A 19,962-nucleotide genomic window follows, 5' to 3' on the forward strand; every position below is an offset into this window, starting at 1 on the left:
CCAACAGTTAATGCAGCCTGTCAGCGTAGGTTTTCTGGGTCAGGTCTTGGGTTGGTGTGTAATTAAATGTGGGTGGCGTTGTGGTGAGGGAGAATCTGATTCTTAATCCACTCAGCATTTTAATTTCTAAGTACCCACTTTTAGATACGTTCATGAGAGCTCTCTGGTATGTTCTCAGGAAAATATTAAAGTGGCCCTAGAAATTATTACACTGCGGCTCTTACCATTTAGTGGCTTTATGTTGGTGGCCACACGCATTGGTATTCAGGCAGAGTTCTGAGCGATGAGCCTGCAAACAGAAAGGGATTGTCCTTTCTCCTCCATCAAAGCTACATACTTTCCCCTTACAGGTAATGTGTACCAAATAAAGAAGGTGATACTTCATGAATAATCTCTATTGTCTATTCCCCAAACCAACATGTGGGCTGAAAAGGGTGAATTTGTGCTCAAGCCCTTTTCCTTATGGAAAAACTAGAAGTGTTATTTTAGACCTCTTTGAATTCTTAATTACACTTCGGGAAAATGCCTAAATGATTGAACGGCCTCCATTATGACTCAGAAATTTCAGTCCTACCTTTTTGACAAGTAAGCTAGATGTTCTTTAAAAGTCAAATCAGAATGTTTAAATGAAAATTTGGCACAATAACATGGTCAATTAGTTGGCGGCACTGTTCATAATTGTGCTTTTAGAAGGCACTTGGCATTATAAATAAAAATATGAGTCAGCGTGCCAGAAGAATTGCAGTATGTGAGCAGGGCAACTTTTAAGATCCATTTAAATATATTTTTAAATATCAGTTTTCTAACAGATTTAGAAACAGATTTCTATATACCAACAGCTAATACCCATTCCAGATGGATAAATATCACAGAGGAAACTGGAGAAGGTGATCTCTTTAAAAACTTCTCCATCTCTAGTTTTCATTGATTTTTTAAAAAATATCAAGTACTTTGCTTTAACTTTTCTAAAGTCAAACACGTAAAAAAAGTTTTCCTTTTGAGTTACTTATTTTTCATTACAGTTTGCCTTAGCTAGTAGTATAGTTATCCATGTATTAAATGCTAAGCGTACTTTAGAATTAGAATTAATACTTCGAGGATGCTTTTATTTTCCAGAACACTGAGATTTCTGTCGTTTGCTGTCTTTTAGTTATCACTAATCTGGTCAAGTCATAAAATGAAGCTCATGCTTTATTGGCATTTATGGCCATTATAAGTTTGAGTTAACGACCGAAGACCACACAGTTGCCCACTCCCCTGTTCACTAACTCCCCAGTGGTGCCTTCGGAAACTTGCGCCCTGGGGGGAATTTTGAGCAGCTAGGCCATAGTACCAGACTTAGGAAGGTGTTTGGTGATTATTCCTGTTGTCTTACCCTTATTGTTTGCATAGCATTTACTGTTGCTCGTGGACTTCTACCATTAGTGGTCCAGGGCTGCTAACTAAACCAACAATGATTCCTAATAATTCACATGGTCCAAGTTGATGGAGTGAAACCGGAGGGAAGTCTAAACTCTTGTTTTTGGCAGTCAAGTTTTACACTGTTTTCAGCAAATTTTTGATTGGTTAATTTAATTCACTGGTTCTCAATCCTAGCTGTACATTAGAATCGTTTGCAGAGCTTTTAAAAACTGCTAATACTTGGGCCCACCTGCAGATATTTCATTGTATCTGTATTTTTAAAAGCTTTGCCCCCAGCTCAGGTGACTCTAAAGGGCAGCCAGGGTTGAGACCATTGAATTTTGTTGGCCACTTTATTTTTGGCTTTCTTGGCTGCACTCTTCCTGTGTTTTACTGAAACACAGCAGTCATTTGTCAGTCTTAGGCTGGTGCGTGTGTCATCTTATGTGTGCCCGCTAGCCACAATGGGTCTTTATCAAGTTCAGACAATTGTTTCTGGGTCACTCAAGAGAGCCAGAGTTTCAACACCATCTAAAAAACATTTTCTGGCAATAAAGGCGACAAATTTCCTCTGATCCAGCTAATGAGAACTAGTTTAACGCTTAGCATTGTTCTTTGCCTTGCTAGTTAGACTTAACAGAATCCCTGTGACTTTCCATTGAATTACACAGGCATTTATTTAAGGCTTTCCATTGTCCAGCACTGTTCAGAGCACTGAAGAGGACCCCAGGTATGAATGTAGCGTGGAGGGACTCGGGGACTTCCATTCTCACAGAGCGAACACTTGTGAGACCAAGGAAACGGAGGGCAGGGTATATTCTGGTCTGGACAGTAAGTGCTGCGGAACAGTAAGGGGGAAAGGTCTTTGTGGAATGGTATCATAGGAGGAAGACTAGAGGAAATAGAAATGGTGCCAAGCCTTGAAAAGAGTATGGGTAGAATTCTGCTGGTAAAGAAAGCTGAAATTCTAGGCTGGTAGGACAGTCTAGTAAGGAAGGGCACAGAGGAGGGAGTCATTAAGTCAGCAGACCACTCTGAATGAGTAGAGGGTAGGAGTTGTTGAGCAGTTAAACTACCCCAGGAAAGAAGCAGCTGTCCATGTTCACTGTGAAGGATCCTCAGATGCCTGCTTGAGAGGGTGGACCTTGATTGGAGAAGCTTTAAAAAGCCCTAGTTTATAAAACTAAGTTCTGGAGGAGTATTTGCCTCCAGTGGGAAAATTATCTGGAAAAGGGCAGCAGGTGGGAAGTGTGGATTTACTGGGTTGTTAGAAACGTTCTATTTCTGAATTAGGGAGGTGCTAACACAGGCATGTACATTTCCGAAAATTCATCAAACTCTACACTGAAATTCTGTGCATTTTACTGTATATAAATTATACCTCAATTTAAAAATATTTTTTAAAGCTGTGTTTAGAAGGAAAGAGAACCTTTGGATTAAAAGACTTAAAAACCATAGCAGCCAGTGGAAATATAGGACTGAGGTTCTGATTCAAGCACTCTATAAAAAAAATTTTAAGAGATCATTGGAGAAATGTGAATACTGACCAGATATGTGATCATTTTAAATTCTCTTTTTTAAGATTTGATAGTTTTAGCTTTATACTTACTTTTTGAGAACTGTGTTAGGAATATATACTAAAATATTTATGAATGAAAGTGGTAGGGTCTTCAGCTTGTGCTTCAGAGGAATCCAGTTTGAGTGGTTGGAGGAGGTGTAGATGAGCCCAGAGAGCTGATCATTATTGAAACTAGTGCTGGGGACAGAGGGGTTTATTATACTGTTGTCTACTTTTGTGGCTGTTTAAGGTTTCAGCAACAATAAAAACTATTTATGTATTTGCATTTTAAAAATCATTGTTGGTCCTTGAATGGAGAAGTGGTTAGTGAGTGTTTCTCTAGGAAGTATTCTGGTACTTGAGGATTAACATACTGAGACTCTTTGGAGGTTACTGCAGTCATTTCAAAGTAATGATGAATGAAGTTGGAAAAGGAGGAATGAAGACAAATGCCCTGCTTTGTTTACTTCAAGTAAGACAAAGGAACTTGAGACATTTCTTATTTGCTGTTAGGGGGACACATCAGGTCGTGGGGGCAACTGAATATTATTTGGAGGACTACAGTTAGTACTGTCTATGTGTGCTGAGGAGGGAGGTGGATTTGTGAAGGAATCACCAGGGAGCACCCCGTGCCTCCGGAGCTAGAGGAGGGAGCATTGTGAGTGGACAAAGTACCATTTGCAGAATTAGGAAATGTCAGCCACACTAAAAATTCTGTGATATACTTGTGTGTGTGTGTGTGTGTGTGTGCGTGTGCGTGTGTGTGCGTGTGTATAAATTACGTAATAATAATCCAATTTTTCTGCTTCACCAGTAAACAAATAATTTTTAAAATGTAGTTTAATTTTTTTTTTTTTAGAAATTTATTTATTTTTTATTTGTTTGTTTTTGGCTGCATTGGGTCTTCGTTGCCAAGCACGAACTTTCTCTAGTTGTGGCAAGCGGGGGCTACTCTTTGTTGCGGTGTGGGCTTCTCATTGCGGTGGCTTCTCTTGTTGAGGAGCACGGCCTCTAGGCATGTGGGCTTCAGTAGTTGCGGCACGCAGGCTGAGTAGTTGTGGCTCGCGGGCTCTAGAACGCAGGCTCAGTAGTTGTGGTGCACAGTCTTAGTTGCTCCGCAGCATGTGGAATCTTCCCGGACCAGGGATCGAACCCGTGTCCCTTGCACTGGCAGGTGGATTCTTAACCTCTGTGCCACCAGGGAAGTCCAGTAAACAAATACTAAGTACCTAACATATGTAAAAGCAACCTAGAAGATGTGGTGAGAGAAACAAAGTTGATTAGAACCATGTGGCACCCTCAAAATATTTACAGACAAAAAGGGAGTCTAAGACAATCACGCGAATCAACTACTACATTGTATTATAGATCTTATAAGAGAGTCTGAAAGATGGGCCATGAGAGTTCAGAGAAAGGAGAGTTAATTTCTGGTAGGGAGATGAGGGAAGGCTCGGAAGAGGAAGCGATGGGAAGGTTGGCCATGTGAGGGAGGGTGGGGAAGGAACATCACCAGGTAGAAGAAAATAAGCTAAGGCAGGTGTGCTCTTAGGAGAGTAAGAGACCCCACTTTCTACACTGGGAGGAGTTCCATTTACTGGGGTGCAGTTCGCACCCCAAAAAGGACCACAGGTGTAGTGGGAAATAACCTTGGAGAGGTAAGTTGGTGCCGAGTGGCAGATGGTGTAGAATCTGGCTAAATAGTATGGACTACGTCTCCTGAGTGGTGGGGAGCTTTTTAGGTTCCGTTTTAGCTGGAGTTAGGATGGGATTTGAGCTGAGTGGGAGTTCTACTCTGCAGCAGTGCGGGAGAGGGGAAATGTGAAGGAAAGGGGACAGTCAGGATGCTACACTGGTGGCCCAGGCCAAAGTTAGGTGGTAGCACCAGAACAGAGAGAAGAGTGGCACTGTGGAGTTGGACCGATCCAGATGTGGTCATAAAGGGAAGGGATCACGGTCAAGAAGCCCTTGGGGGTTTGATTTTGGATGGCTTGGCTATTAATGCCAATTATGCAAAAAGAAAACACCAGAAAAGCACTTGAGAAAAGGATGAGTTGCAAGAATTTTTTTTTTATACCATTTAGCCCATTTTATTTGGTCCTAGCGTCACACACTTCTACAACCTTCTCCTTCCTGACAGGCAGTAATTTGGAATACACCTGTAAGTGTGGAAGTCTTCAATCAGGAGGGCCATTAAACTCCCAGACATCCCGGCATGAGCAAGAGGTGGGGACCACAGAAGGGAAGCCCATCAGCAGCCAGGATACCTTCCCCACTCAGGAAAGCACGCTGTCTCCAGTGAACCTGACAGACGACCAGATAGCCGCTGGCCTCTATGGTAACTTTCCTCACTTACGGCCCCTCTCGGCATCAGGGTTCTAGGACCAGAGTTGTCAGCATTCCAATCTAATGCCAGTGTGCCTTATAAATTGACCTGGAAGAATGATTACACAGTTGTTAGGAAGGTAGGCCTAGATTATCTTTAAGATTATCAAAGAAAGCCATGCAGTCCCCTTAAGAAAACTCATCTGATGTTGCAAATTACAAAATATTTTAAACAGCATTTCACTCTTTCATAGTTTGGCAGGTATAGATTTTTTTCCAGGTTATCTCAACTGAAAAAAAAACCACTAATAATCCCTATCTTAGTGCCTGGATGGTTTCTGAGGATCAAGTGAGACGTGACATCACTTTGTAAACAGTAAAGCCTGATACAGATGCTAGTTGTCACTGCTTTTGTTATGTCTGGAAGGACGAATGGTTTTTTTTTTTCCCATTTAAAGAACATTATTAATGGAACTTTGAAGTATTTTCTTTGCATGCACACAATTTTCCAGTGGATTTTGGGCAAGTTTCTCATATATACATGCCAAGATCTGTATTAACATGAATAAAAAAATAAATGTACATGAAGAAAGCGTACCTGTTCACTTAACTTGTATGGGTATGAGTTGTATTGATTTTGATCACCATGATTCACTTTTCCACAGTATGTACAAATAATGAAAGTACACTGAAGTCCATCATGAAGAAGAAAGATGCCAACAAAGATTCAAATGGAGCGAAAAAGAATCTTCAGTTTGTTGGCATTAATGGAGGGTAAGGAAAGATGGTGGTACTAGTGTTTATACGCGGTCTGTCTGTTTCCTTTGCCTCCTGCCTACTCAAGTCATATTTAAAGGTGCCTGGTCTGGAATGCTACCACATCTGGGTGACGGAAGATTCCCTCCTCAGAAAGGTGCATTTGGGCTTCTCTTCTCTCTTCTTGCTATCTTTAAGGATATTTCACTCTTGAAAGGATACGTGATGAAGCTGAGTAATTTACATCTTCTCACCTCTGATCTGAAACAAACGGTCTTCAACAAAAGCAACACACAGCAGGTTCCCTGTTGGACAGCGTGTACTTAACTGTATCAGAACTGAGCAACAACCAGAGACTGAGAACATCACTCCATGGTCCAGGGATAGTCATCCACTCCTTCAGAATGGGTTGTTTTGCTTAGCTCTCCATGTTTACAGACAAAATAGTAGGGCCTTTCACCTGAAGAGTAACCTCGCCATGCCATCAGTTCTTTGCTTTCTAAATAGAACGTGTTTTAGTTGTTTATTCCTTCTCCTTTAATTGGCCCAGATCAATAGTTAAGCCTGTTTGTCCTCCTACAGTTGAATCAAAGCAATTAATCTATTAATCCATTCATGGCCTTGACAAGAAAGCAATAGTGCAGAGTTAGTTGAGATAATATTTATAGTAGTGCGTACCACAAAGATATAACAGTGCTGTCTGTTTTCCAGATCTTTAACGTTTTATTGGGTAATATGTCCCACAGTTTGGAGAGTGTGTACCAGAGAAACTATTGGTAACTTACATAATATGTTCACCTTGGACACTGGGAAAATTAATGGTACAAAATAAGAAGAATGAAAGGGGGAAAGAAAAGGAACAGCAAAGATGAAAACCTACAGACCTGGTTTCCATAAAATGAATTTCCTTTGATTTATATTAAGCCAGAGGTGCTATATATATATATACACATATATTTTTTTCTGCAAGTGGTATGTGATACCACTTGGCAACCTAGGTTATTCCTTGTTAAGTGAGAACCCATTCAAAACCACCAGACTTCTAAATAGACCTTACTCCGCACTTCTAAGTACAGGGTCTAAAACCACTGATGAAATTTCTGGAGTCAGTTAGCAGGTTTCCCTTCATAAACATTTCTGTCACTGGGTCTTTATGGGCACACCTTGCATCTCCTGAACTCCCAATTGCCACCTAGGTATGAAACCACTTCAAGTGATGATTCCAGCTCAGATGAAAGCTCTTCTTCCGAGTCAGATGACGAGTGTGATGTCCCCGAGTATCCTCCTGAGGAAGTGGAGGACGAAGAGGAGGACCAAGACACTCGGGGGATGGCAGAAGGCCACCACGCAGTTAATGTGGAAGGTCTCACGTCCAGCAGGGTGGAAGATGAAATGCAGGTTCCAGAATGTGAACCTGAGAAGGTGGAAATCAGAGAGAGGTGTGGTACACTCCCCCCCCTCCCCTCACCCTTCCCATGTTTGATGTACTTTGGCAGTAGGATTGGCCGATGAGCAGACTGTGCAGTTGAATCTATGAGTTTGGTCTTTCCACTCGCCAAAGGAGGGCTGAACTTTACCTGTGCCTCAGAGGTGTGTACCTCTTGTCATGATGCTAATAAATACAAGTGCAAAAATGATAACTGCTAGATCTCTTATAGTAGCAGAGAGAAGGGCTTGATATCTGTTCACCTTTGTTTCTTAAACTATTTGCTATCTACTATTACATGTGGAGTCACCATCCGCATAATTGTTAAGCACCACTAAAGCTTCCATTGTTTGAACAACCCACCTTATACTTAAAGATATATTAGAATTTTTTGTAACCAACACATTTCACATTTTTAAGTTTCAGATTTTATCATTAGCCATTTATCCTCATACAGGTGTCAGTACTGTTATTACAGGATCACTGTGTGTGAGAGGAACAGTTTTTGGCCTCAACCAAAGATCACATTTACCATAAAGATGATGTAATCAGTCACATGCCCATATTTTGTTGCTCATTGAGTGATTGGGAACACCACAAGAATGAGTTTGGGAATGTCGTAAACAGCAGCTGAAATATCAAATAAACACTCTGGTTGGCTGAAACACGTACCCAAAAGTGTAGACAATTTTAAAGACTTAGCAAATATGGAATTGATGCTTATAAAACAGGAGAGAGTAGAACAGTTGGAAATTTCCATATGGTTTTTCACCATGTGAAGTGTAACTAGAACATTTCAGAAAACTTATCTCTAATTTGGCAAATGAATGTTTAACTGCGTTAACACAAGGTAAGTGTCTTTAGTTTATATTTCCAAGTATTTTCAAATGGCTCAATAACTTGACATCTGTTGGTTTTTTCTGAACAGCTTTATTGAGGTATAATTTATATACCATATGGCATCTGACTTTTAAGTTTATATTTTCATGTGGGTTAAACAAACACTTCCTGAGTCACCAAATGTGATTTCAGATGTGTGGTCCACTGGTCAGCATAATGGGTAGGTGGTAATTCAGACCTCTTCAACCCCTCAAGAGTAAAAATATTTTTAAGAATTTGAACAAAAGGAGCAATAAATATCTAAGTGTTATTCCATAATGTCACACAGGCCAGAGTGGCGAAGCCGAAAGCTACCCTCATGAAAAGATCCGAGCTCTGGCTGGAGGCCTTGGCTCTGTGTGGTAACGTCAGTCCTCGGACGCCTAGACTCCACCAGGCAAGCAGTAGCGGCACCACAACCTGCCAGGGTTGACTTGGGGCCTCCGGTCTTGTAAAGGGTTATAGAGTTTCAGGTAAAAATGCCTTTCCTTTTGTGGCCAGTCATGAGCTCTCTTTCTTTTATTTTTTCCCCTTTTAGATATGAACTAAGTGAAAAGATGTTGTCTGCATGCAACTTACTGAAAAATAACATAAATGACCCCAAAGCTTTGACCAGCAAGGATATGGTGAGTCTGACCTACAGACACTGTCCCCAGTCTGTACAAAGTGCCTGAGTGGACACCACAGATGAGGCCTCTCTAGCCTGCCCCTGAGCTGTTGTTGCCTGCACGCTTTTCCCCCAGACTATTCCTAGTGTGTGTGGGCAGAGTGAATATCCCGCTGCCCTGCTCACCAGACCACCCTGTGAACGTTTCCCTCAGGCCTGATTTCAGATCTCCTTTCTCCACCCTGTACTTTGCTTGGGAGCTGAGCATCTGCGAGGCATATAGTTGCACATGGAAAGGAGGGCTAATTTCAGTCATTCGTCACCTTTCTGCCTGTTCTGTTGCTTACAGAACTTGTGATCTAGGGAGCAGAATCCCAGAATTTTTTAAGTTAGCCTTTGTTTTTAAGAGAAACCTATCTGGACCGAGGTCAGCATTCCTTTCAGTTATGAAACTGCATATTATGTTCTGATGTGGAATGCAGGCAGTCACTATTTTTAAACCTAGAAATAACTGCACTTATCTTCTCGCAGCTTGAGATTCAGAAGCAAAGAGGTTGGTGGTTGCCTTAGGGAGCACGAATAGCATAACATAGGACAGATAAATGTATCCGTGGCAATGGTGAATCTGATATCCTTTACAAGTGTTGCTCTCCCATGCATTGGTGACATTTAGATGTGTGGCTTCTTTCATAGGTTAGACCAGCCTTCTGGTTGACAGCTCTATTCAGTGCATTGAGAAAGTGTAGCATCTCATGTTATTTTAGATAGTAATGTGCATTTGAATCTTTGCATATTAGCAGTAGATTTAATATGAAAGTTTTATGCTAAATAACTTAAGTCCGCAGCCGGTGAGAAAGTTGTTTCATAGGTCTCACGGGTTTATAGAATTATGAAACCAAAATGTTAAGCCTAGAAGGGATTTATGGAATTATCGAACGCTGGAAAGGCAAATAGTCTTCCTCATACAACAAACACAATCTGAAGAAGAATTGGTGATGGCCGGCACAGGCTTGAGAAGCACATGGGTGCGTGTGTCTACGAGGCCACTCTGTTCTGGTCCATCCTGCTTTAACTGAGGCCCTAAAGATTACGAGTCTTGCCTGGAGTGTCAACTGCTAGTTAATGCTGGGACTAGATTATACATATCTTAAGTACTGGTCCATGTTTTGTTTATCCCAGCTAAAGCATATTACCTTATTATATGGCATCTTTTTTTTTTAAATTATGGTATCTTCTCCTATGTGTTTATATTGCTATAGAAACTTAAATTTATCATCAGAGCCAGCTGAATCTTGACATTCAAATACTGTGCTGAAAAAGGAGCATGGCAATGATGTTTATAGAAGGAAATACTAGACGAAGTCCCTGGCCTGGCCATGGATCTACATGTTGAACTCCATCAGTATAGACTAAGTGCCTGTCTATGCCTTGGTCACAAATAGTAAAACCAGGAAAAGTCACTGCAGTGTTAATGTTTCCTACTAGGTTTAACCTGAACTTAAAACTGGTGCTTTCAGACCCCAGATTTTATAGCTTTAATACACTTTTTCTTTCACCCGCCCCAAAATACTAGGTTATGTGGTCCTCAGGGAGGACTTTACATTTTTGTAGCCCCAATTGTCAAGCATTTTGTCGGGCATATACTCCAGGATTGCTACATTTTTTTTGTTGATTGGATATTCATTCAGTAAAGAAGTGTTTAAAGTGCTGTGCTGTGAAAAGTCTTGGACATGTGAATGATCACAATGCCAGGGCCACGTAACCATGTCAGGACACTGAATATGTAGCTGTAACTGAGTTCGACACCCAGACGCCATAATTTCCCTTTCTTCTGTGTGAGGCATCCAAAAAATGAAATCTGAATATGTGAAAGAGTGAGCAGAAGAAAAGAAAAATTAAGTGAATTATTTCCTGGCCAGGACCCTTTTCCTCCAGTGACCCAAACTATGATTGAATTGGATACACCTGAATAATTAGTAGCAGGAAGATAAAGAGATGGGTGTGTTCTGTAATCCCAGTTCCACCTTTTCTATAGAAAGAAGACTACATGGGTTCTGGTGCTTTTGACATAAACTTTCCATCTTTCTTGATTTATTTTTAAACTTTTAAAGAACAAGCAAAGCACAAATGAATGATAAACTCATATGAAAGAGGGCCCATGAAAAAAGCATTGTGGTTTTCCCCATCTCCAGCACTGGCTCTGCCCAGTCTACATTGAACTTCATGTCCAAGTTTGACTTGATTATCCGTGAAACAAATGCCACGTTCATGTGTCTACAGCCTAAGGGAAAGCAAGTGGGGCTGATGACCAGATACAGATGATCCTAATGGGAAAAAGTAATTTGTTTCAGACTTGCTTTTTATTCCCTTTCTGTGGTTGAACATTTGTATTTGGGATGGAGTAGGAATTGGGTTGCCTGCACAGTTATGGTCTCCCAGCCTAGTGCTGTGGAGATGCTGAAGGAGTTGAAGTTGGTCTGGACAGGAAGGAGGCAGCATAATTGTGTTAAATGATTTCTCCTGTCCTGATTACTATGAAAATCATTTGCAAGGCCAGCGTACCTACATAATATTAATAGTTCAATAATAAATGGAGCCTGGCCTAAGTGGTTTACATGTGTTGCCTCATTTGTCCTCATCACAAACACTGTGAAGGAAAGGTATTTTTACTATCCCCATTTTGCAGATGAGGAAACTGAGGCACAGAATAAGTATCTTCCCCAGCATCGAACAGCTCGTCAGTAGCAGAGTCAGAATTTGAGCCTTGGTGGTATAATTCTTGCACAGTGCTATAGGCCTGTTTTATAGAAGTTACAATATGTGTGTGTGTTAAAATCGGGAAGGATACTTCAGTTTGGAATTTGAGGCTTCTCTGAGAGCTCTGGGTTTCATTAGTTGTTTTTTGAGAGCAAATTCTATTTGCACACACTTTTGACTATAAAAGGCCTGGTTTCTTAGGCTTTCGGCTAGGTCTCAGAAATGTCTATAAATAGAAGAACTAATGGCCGATGGCGCGGTGTTTTGGCAGCGGTTCTGTCTGAACACTCTCCAGCACGAGTGGTTCCGCGTGTCCAGTCAGAAGTCAGCCATCCCAGCCATGGTGGGGGACTACATAGCCGCTTTTGAGGCCATCTCCCCAGACGTCCTGCGTCACATCATCAACATGGCAGACGGGAACGGCAACACCGCCCTCCATTACAGTGTGTCCCACTCCAACTTCGAGATTGTGAAGCTGCTCTTGGACGCTGGTACGTTGGTAGTCCCTGTCTCTTCTCTGACAGACTCGGGCTGTGACTCATTTAGAAGGAGCTGGTTGATCCAGCTGATCCCCAGTTCTGTGACCATCCTAAAAAGCCTTTTCATTGCTTTCCCCTGTGATGTGGCAAGAATCGTTCTTGAGTCATTCATGGGAGGCTTGAGGTTTAAACAAAACGGGGTGACACAGACTCCAGATCTGTTTTGAAAGGAGGTGTTAAGGGTGTTCTTGCTGCAGTTTAGCTGTGTTCAGATGAGTTGTATCCCTGGTAACACACATGACTCATGTTCCTGCCTGAGCTGAATCATGCAGGCTTGGTGGGTTCACTGTCAAGAGGCAGAATGCTGCGCCTGGGGCCAGAGTCAAAGCTTTAGTGTTTGTGAGCTGCTCTCTTTGTCCTTGTTCCATGCCCCGCTCCAGCCGCCTTGCAGAGCTGTGCAGTTAGTCAAGATGGGGGCCAAGCAAAGCCACTGTAACAGATTGTGGTAGAATCAACACCATTCCCGCCAAAATACACCCTGTTCCTGGGGAATCAGCATAGAGAAAAGAAAATGCTGTTCTTACATCTGAACCATAGTAACGAGAGCAGTGAAAATTTTTGTCTGTAATTGGAATTTGCCATTCCAGAATATAGCCAGTGGATGTATTAAACATGGAGTGAGGCGGTGGCACATAGAAGGGTCCCCTTGCGACATAGTGAGCTTTCAACTTTTTGTTCAAATGGAACAGCCCTGTGATACATTGAGTCTCTAAATCACTTTTATTTATTTTTGAAATACATATTTTTACTTCTAGTATAACTGATACAGAATTCACAGTACCTCAGTCTAATTAATGAGAACACAATGTGAACATCTGATTTAGAATATGCAATACAATTGTCCAATTTTCCCATTCTGCTTCTTGACCCAACTGTCCAATTTTTTTCTACTCTGTTTTGGGGATGTTGGATTAAGGCACAGAAGAAACCAAACAGATTTATCTTTTTTTTCTCTTCTAAGTTTGCTTGTCCCCAGTTTAGGGGCCATGTTAGGATAAAACTGTTTCCAGCTTAAAGGAAGGAATTCCAAGCCTCCTTCCTTTCAGACTTGCCAGACTATAAACAGAGCTGGTGATACTGTCAGCCAGAGTTACTGTTTAAACAGAGAAGTGGATGATATCCAGGAAAGCTAAGAACAAGATTTCAGGATTGCCCCTGAAAGTAATACTTTAATCCACCCTTAGAAAATTTGCATGGACAAGATATTTTGGTAAATTAAACTATTTTAATTCCATTGTTGGATGGCTTTGGTTAATCACTTTTCTGGATTTACTTCACTTTTTACTGCTCACCATTATAGACTGAGATTGTGGCTTCGTAAAGCATGTTTGTGAATCTAGGATACTAGCAGCAACAGAGAAGAGGCGAACACCAAAGAAACTGAGGAGCCTCAAAGACCATGTCTGCTCACCTGCTTTTCCATCAGACAACCTTTTTCTTTTCTTTTTCCTTTTCTACGTTAAAATATACGCACTACTATTGGGCTTCCCTGGTCGCGCAGTGGTTGAGAGTCCGCCTGCCGATGCAGGGGACACGGGTTCGTGACCCAGTCCGGGAGGATCCCACATGCCGCGGAGCGGCTGGGCCTGTGAGCCATGGCCGCTGAGCCTGCGCGTCCGGAGCCTGTGCTCTGCAACGGGAGAGGCCACAACAGTGAGAGGCCCGCGTACCGCAAAAAAAGAAAAAAAAAAAAAAGCACTACTGTAAATGCCCTTATGTCCCTAGTGTGCTGTTGTTTTTAGAACTCAAGAACGTTTTCACGGTACCTTCTCTTCTCACTCCCAGTGATGGAAACACCCTAAGCATTTTAATTATATCTGGTCACACATAAAAAGCTTCTTTCCATTCCTTTCATTTTATTAGAAAGTGCTGAAGGAATTTTAAAAGGCCTGGAGGATAATTTAGGCCCTGAAGACTCCTTAAGAATTATAGGACTAGAAAAGGTCTGGGTTATTGGATCTGGGAGTCCCTGACAGTCTCTAAGGGACTTAACTGCAGTTGCTGTCAGACCACGATTCCTAGAGCTGGGTGTCATGTGATTGGAATTCTGCTTCCAAGGGCCCCAAACGCGTCAGAGCAGCAAACTCAGGGTCTCAGAGTGAACAGAGGTTTATGAGTGGGGAATGCCATATTCAGTGTTCCCTATGTGAGCGTTTACAAATCCTTCTGTCCCTTGTAGCTCTCACCGCCTTCTTCACTCCAAAATGGTGATTTTCTAGACTCAGATTAGTATCTAGATCCCACGTTATTGTTTATTCTTCAAAGCAACCATTACTTAGAACAGCCTCCTAGACCTCCAGGCTGTTGCAGTTCAACCACCAGTTGCAAACAAGAGGTGCTGTGAGAGCTTGCTGTCATTTGTCATGAAATAGAAAAAAATTTTTTTCTTTGGTTTGGTATGAAACACCTCTCACATTTCCTTCTGAGTCACTCCGGGACTTTGACTACCTAAGGCCATTTCACTGGGCTTTTCTAAACTCCATACCTTTAGTTCATGGGGGCAACTGACGCTTTTAGGAGATGGCTCCTCCCTAAAGAGACTCGTGTCTTTGCAGATGTATGTAACGTGGATCACCAGAACAAGGCGGGGTATACCCCCATCATGCTGGCAGCCCTTGCCGCTGTGGAAGCAGAGAAGGACATGCGAGTTGTGGAGGAACTCTTTGCCTGTGGGGACGTGAACGCCAAAGCCAGCCAGGTGAATGCGCTTGCTTCAGGGTTTGTGCTGGCTGATGCAGCTCTGACCTGCCCGGGTGCCCCTGCCGTGCTCTCGCCACTCAGCACAGCCCATGCGGCTGCCCGGTGGTCCTTATGACCAAATACACCGAGGAAACACTGGCTTAACTTCACATTGGAAACTTCTCCCTCCATTACCTTGCGTTCTCTCTGGAGTAGTATGCATGTGGACCATGGGTCAGCCTGCCAGTAAGTGACTAGGGATCCCCACCATGTACCTGGTGACCACTGTTTCCTGACTGTCTCCATGTTATAGCATCTTCATGCCCAGCACAGAGCGCCTCTCATCCAGATGTGTTCACAGTTGCCTTGTGACCATCTTCTGCACTTTCCAGCTCCTAGCTGTCATAAGACAGATCCTCCAAGCTAAAGGGAAAAATTAACTCATTACTTTATGGTCTTACTTATTAGCTCATAGCTCACGAGAAACTAGTTTTTCCAATGCCTTTCCACCACTGGGCCCCAAGTAATTCCATGTCCATGTTTTCCCCTTTCATCACTCTCCCTCCTCCCCTTCCCCCGGCACAGCCCCACTGCAGGTCACACGCTGCCAGCCCAGCATGTGCTTCTGAAGTCCGCTGTCATTTCTTCCCACAGGCAGGACAAACAGCCCTCATGCTGGCCGTCAGTCATGGGCGGATAGACATGGTGAAGGGCCTGCTGGCCTGTGGGGCTGACGTCAACATTCAGGACGACGAGGGCTCCACCGCCCTGATGTGTGCCAGCGAGCACGGGCACGTGGAGATCGTCAAGCTGCTGCTGGCCCAGCCAGGCTGCAATGGCCACCTGGAGGACAATGTAAGCTGTCTCCAGTGGTCCTGCAGGCCCCTGGCCTGGACACAGTTGCGGGGGGTGGGGGTGGGGTTCTGTGAGTGTTGCTTGACCAGGGGAGAGAACAAATCCTCCTTTATTCTCCTCAGGGATTTGCGTTGCCATCCAGGCCACTTCCCTTCACAGCCCAGCGTGGTAGCGTTTACTGTTTGCAAACTAATACTCCCATTAACTAAAGGCAAAGGCAGAAAGATAAGTAGGCCTCACCCCAAACATTTATAAAAGGAAGAAGGTGATGGGCATGTACGAGAACCAGTATACTGAAGTGGAATAAACAGATTTACAATACAGAATCAAATGTTGTAGGCAGTGTAGGCAACTAATGGGTACACTACGAAGAGAGGACCAGGCCCCCGGTCCATTTGGAAACCCTTCACCAGGGCCCATCAGAGTAAATAATTTGTGACATTTTATCAGCTAGGGAATCCGGACCATCTTGGCTTCTTTTCAGCCCATCTTCGCACTCCTCCTTGGGCTGTTCCCATCATCGTCACTCTCATCTCCTTCCTCTCCCCGTTCCCAAGCTGTCCCATTCCCAGATAACCCCTTGACTGGAAAACATTCCAAGGAAACCTGCTGCTCTGGATGTCTCCAGACCAAAGGGGAGGAGTACCGATAGGTCACAGCACAGGAACTAACATTTAGGTGGCGACATGGTTCAAAGGTCCAAAGGTCCCAGAGGTCTGGCAGGGTTGCTTCTGTTTTTGAAAGTTTATCTCTGTGGAGCACAGGTTTGGACCAGAGCTTCCATCAGCCCCAAACACTACTAAAAAGGCTAGAGGGAAAACATCCCCCTTTGCACTAAACTTGAGATCCTCGTGGGCTCACGCCAACAGGAAGAGCAAATCAGTGCAGGTATTTACTGGCAGGAAAGACTGACTGGTTTCTGCAGTTGCAGTGACCTCCCCAGGAGCACGTGAACCGCGGTTGCACCAGATTCCCTTTACTTCCACTGCAGCAGAGGGCCAGTTTCCAACTTCTCTTTCCTTAAGAACAGTCTGTGTTTCGTGTGCCTCGTTTTTGTTTGTTTGCTTTTACTTCTACTCTTAGCAAAGAACAGCTGGTAGATCTAATAATAAGAGGCCATTGCACCACAGTAACTTCCAGAAATCCTGGTTCCCTCTGCCCGTTGTCTACTTCCTTATCCTTAAAGGAATGGGAGGGCATCCAGCTGGCCTCCAGAAGAAAAGTAACTCCCAGAATTCAGAGTGGGACGGAGGACCATAAGGTTCAAACCACACACAAATTGTTTCCAGCTGCTGGTGACCAGAAGGGCATCCTTATTCCAAGACTAGACAGAAAATAAGTTGTGCTGTTTTTTGTCTTTTTATCGTTACTACTTTTGATTGAGGTAGAGTTGATGTCCAGGATGCTGTTTTTGTCTTGATGCATCTTCATATCCATCTAAGTTCCTGCATCTTAATGGAAAGCAAACATTTAACTGAACATTTTTCTTTCCCATATTTAGTGTTTGCCCTCGTATTTCCATAAGATACATTTCTGCAAGGTAGCAGGATGTGGTGCTTACATGTAGATGTGACTCGGAGCATTCTCCAGGGGTGGCCAGGGCTGTAGGATCGGCTCCCTCCGCAAGAGGAAAGTTAAGAGATCCTTGACAGACTGCAGGGTGTCAAAACAGACACCACGCTCCTTGACCGTTCGTTTGTAATTATAAGGGGAAAAAAAACCCCCACTAAATTATGTTTCTACCCCCTACCTTCACCTCCTGCCCACTGCTGGTGGGCAGCCTGCTTTTGTTGAGTCTCCATGGTGTGCAGACCTACACACTAAGTACCACGAGGCAACAACAAAGGCAATAATGGGGTGATTCTTGTCTGAGGGCAGGGTAGGGGGCTGTGCCTCTGTCATCCTTGTATCCTTCAGGGCTAGCACCTAGAGGTCCAGAAAAGTTTCCTAAAAGACTGAACAGATGGCTAGATTGGGGAACCTTATCTAATTGAAAGAGTTTTGTGTTGTTACCCGTTGGGCTACCTGGAAGTTTGAGAAATCCAGCCTAGCTTGCTCTTTTCATCTCCTCTTAAGGATGGCAGCACCGCGCTCTCAATAGCCCTGGAGGCAGGACACAAGGACATCGCCGTTCTGCTGTATGCCCACGTCAACTTCGCGAAAGCCCAGTCTCCGGTCAGTGTTGTGCACTTGGCATTTGTAAACAGGCTAAAAGCCACCAGACTAGTGGGCCCCCTTCCTCGGGGAGTTGACAGGAGATACAGGTTTTATAATGATTCTGAAAATCAAGGTTTTAGTCCAGAACTGAAGAATTCATCAATTTTGCCCCACCCAGAAGGCCAGGAGTGCTAATGGTTAGCACAGCACAGGCTGGATGCCTGCTTGTCCTCACGCCCTCACAGGAAGAGTTTATTCTGGACAGAATTATCCAAATGGCACATCTTGAGCCCATAAATACATATCGCCGTCCTGGCATTTTTCTTAAAGCAGACAGGGAGCTGCAGCCTGTGGTCCCAGAGCTCACTCTGAGAGGGAAGTTGACTTCCCAGGACAACTGGACGTGGCACTGCCAAGCCCGCTGGCCCCAGAGCTGCGCCCGCTAGTGGACTGTGTGCTGTGTTCCAGCTCTCCTCGCTCTGGCTTATAGGTGGTGCTCAGCTGTGGCTGACAGAGTTCCTGTGTCGCAGAGGACACATCTACCTGAGGTCACTAATTAACCCCCAGTTTTTTTCCTTTCCTGGTCTCTAGGGCACCCCTAGGCTTGGAAGGAAGACATCTCCTGGTCCCACCCACCGAGGTTCCTTTGATTGATTATGTGCAAATACCGTCCATTTACATGCCACCACTAAGCTGCTAATTGTTCCTGTTGGGCTGACAGATACTGAATGTATTTTGTGCCTGAGCTCACCAGCAAACAGAACGCATAAAGCCAAGGGCTGAAGGCTGGAGCTGCCACAGTGGAAGCTGAGCCAGCAGGAGATTGCTGGCCAGGCACACACGCCTCCCTTCTGGCCATCTTCCGTCTGTGTAGGGCACACTTGCTGTTGAGTCTCTGCTCCGTTATGTACAGTTGTAGGAAATAGTAACCTGATCTGAGTGGGCAACTTTTGTTCCTTCTCTCCACCCCCTACCAGTGCTGAGAAGTATCAGGTTCTCACTGGAATGGTGTTTTTAAACTTTCCCACAAGTATTTATATTTACCAAACGTGGAACCATTGGAAAGCTCTTTGAAAATTCCATTCCAGGATGGTTTTGTTGATTTTTCTTTTGTCTTTATTATTTTAAAGTAAGGAAGTTGAGATGACTTTGATCATCGGTGAATTGGGCCTGGGCTGGTTTCTGGTTTAAAAATAAAAGTTGAAACTCTGAAAAAGTTTAAAACTTAACAAAAGGAAGTCTTTTCAGTTGGTTTTATCTAGGTCGATGCATTACATGACATTTTATTTAAAGGGTATCTATATAAAATTGATGCAGTATTTTCAACTTTTATATTCCATAGTAATTAAAGACCTGAAGAACGACATGTAACATTACCATATTTTTATTAATAATTGCACAACTCTGTATCTAATGATAAAATTTGAATTGTGTTAGAGAAATTGGCTATATATTTGCCTCTAGAGAAGCATAGCATAGTTCTCCACATATTTATGGATTCTTTTATCCCATGCCACATTTGCTTTGGTCTTGTATGTATTTAAATGTTTGAAGTGCCTTAGACTCTTGCCATATTTTCAAAATAAAATTTCATTAAGCTCTTTTGCTTGTCCCTGCTTCATCTCTGACAGCCGTCTGCCCCGGTCCTATTGACTTACAGCAGTGGCAGCAAAAGCTGATGGATGGAGCGCATGGGTAGGGTGAGTGCCCAATCCACTGGTCCAGGGCTCCGACAAGAGGAGACGTCTTCTGAGAGAACTACTCCGTTTCCAGCTCTGCTCATTACTCAGGTTGCACGTCATGAGTCTGAAATTTAAGACCTAATTAGGCAAACAGTTCATCAGACAGGTAACCTCCAAGTTAACTCCTGAGCTAACTCTTCTCAGGTGCAGAAGCACTGGTCCTTGACTCTAATTTGGGGGCAGCTGCTGGGTGACTGGTTGAAACCGGAAGTGATGAGAAAGGAAAGATGAAGCCAGACAGACTTTTTTTTTTAATTAATTTTTATTGGAGTATAGTTGCTTTA

At 43.3% G+C, this 19,962-nt stretch overlaps 1 protein-coding gene across 3 annotated transcripts in view; it reads left to right on the top strand.

The window, feature by feature from the left end:
• KANK1 (KN motif and ankyrin repeat domains 1) overlaps positions 1 to 19,538 on the top strand; it is a 193,808-nt gene extending 174,270 nt beyond the window's left edge. For 2 of the 3 annotated variants that reach the window (XM_067744240.1, XM_067744238.1), the window contains exons 5-13: positions 5,097 to 5,294; positions 5,947 to 6,055; positions 7,234 to 7,476; positions 8,881 to 8,968; positions 11,978 to 12,197; positions 14,801 to 14,943; positions 15,579 to 15,779; positions 17,856 to 17,954; positions 18,528 to 19,538. In XM_067744240.1, coding sequence (XP_067600341.1) covers positions 5,097 to 5,294; positions 5,947 to 6,055; positions 7,234 to 7,476; positions 8,881 to 8,968; positions 11,978 to 12,197; positions 14,801 to 14,943; positions 15,579 to 15,779; positions 17,856 to 17,954; positions 18,528 to 18,590 — 1,364 coding nt within the window. In that variant the 3' untranslated portion in view covers positions 18,591 to 19,538. The remainder of the gene's footprint in view (positions 1 to 5,096; positions 5,295 to 5,946; positions 6,056 to 7,233; positions 7,477 to 8,880; positions 8,969 to 11,977; positions 12,198 to 14,800; positions 14,944 to 15,578; positions 15,780 to 17,855; positions 17,955 to 18,527) is intronic. The other variant, XM_067744241.1, reaches the window with a different exon arrangement.
• Positions 19,539 to 19,962: the final 424 nt, after the last annotated feature.

Source organism: Pseudorca crassidens, chromosome 7 (assembly GCF_039906515.1).
Source record: "Pseudorca crassidens isolate mPseCra1 chromosome 7, mPseCra1.hap1, whole genome shotgun sequence".
Classification (NCBI taxonomy): domain Eukaryota; kingdom Metazoa; phylum Chordata; class Mammalia; order Artiodactyla; family Delphinidae; genus Pseudorca; species Pseudorca crassidens.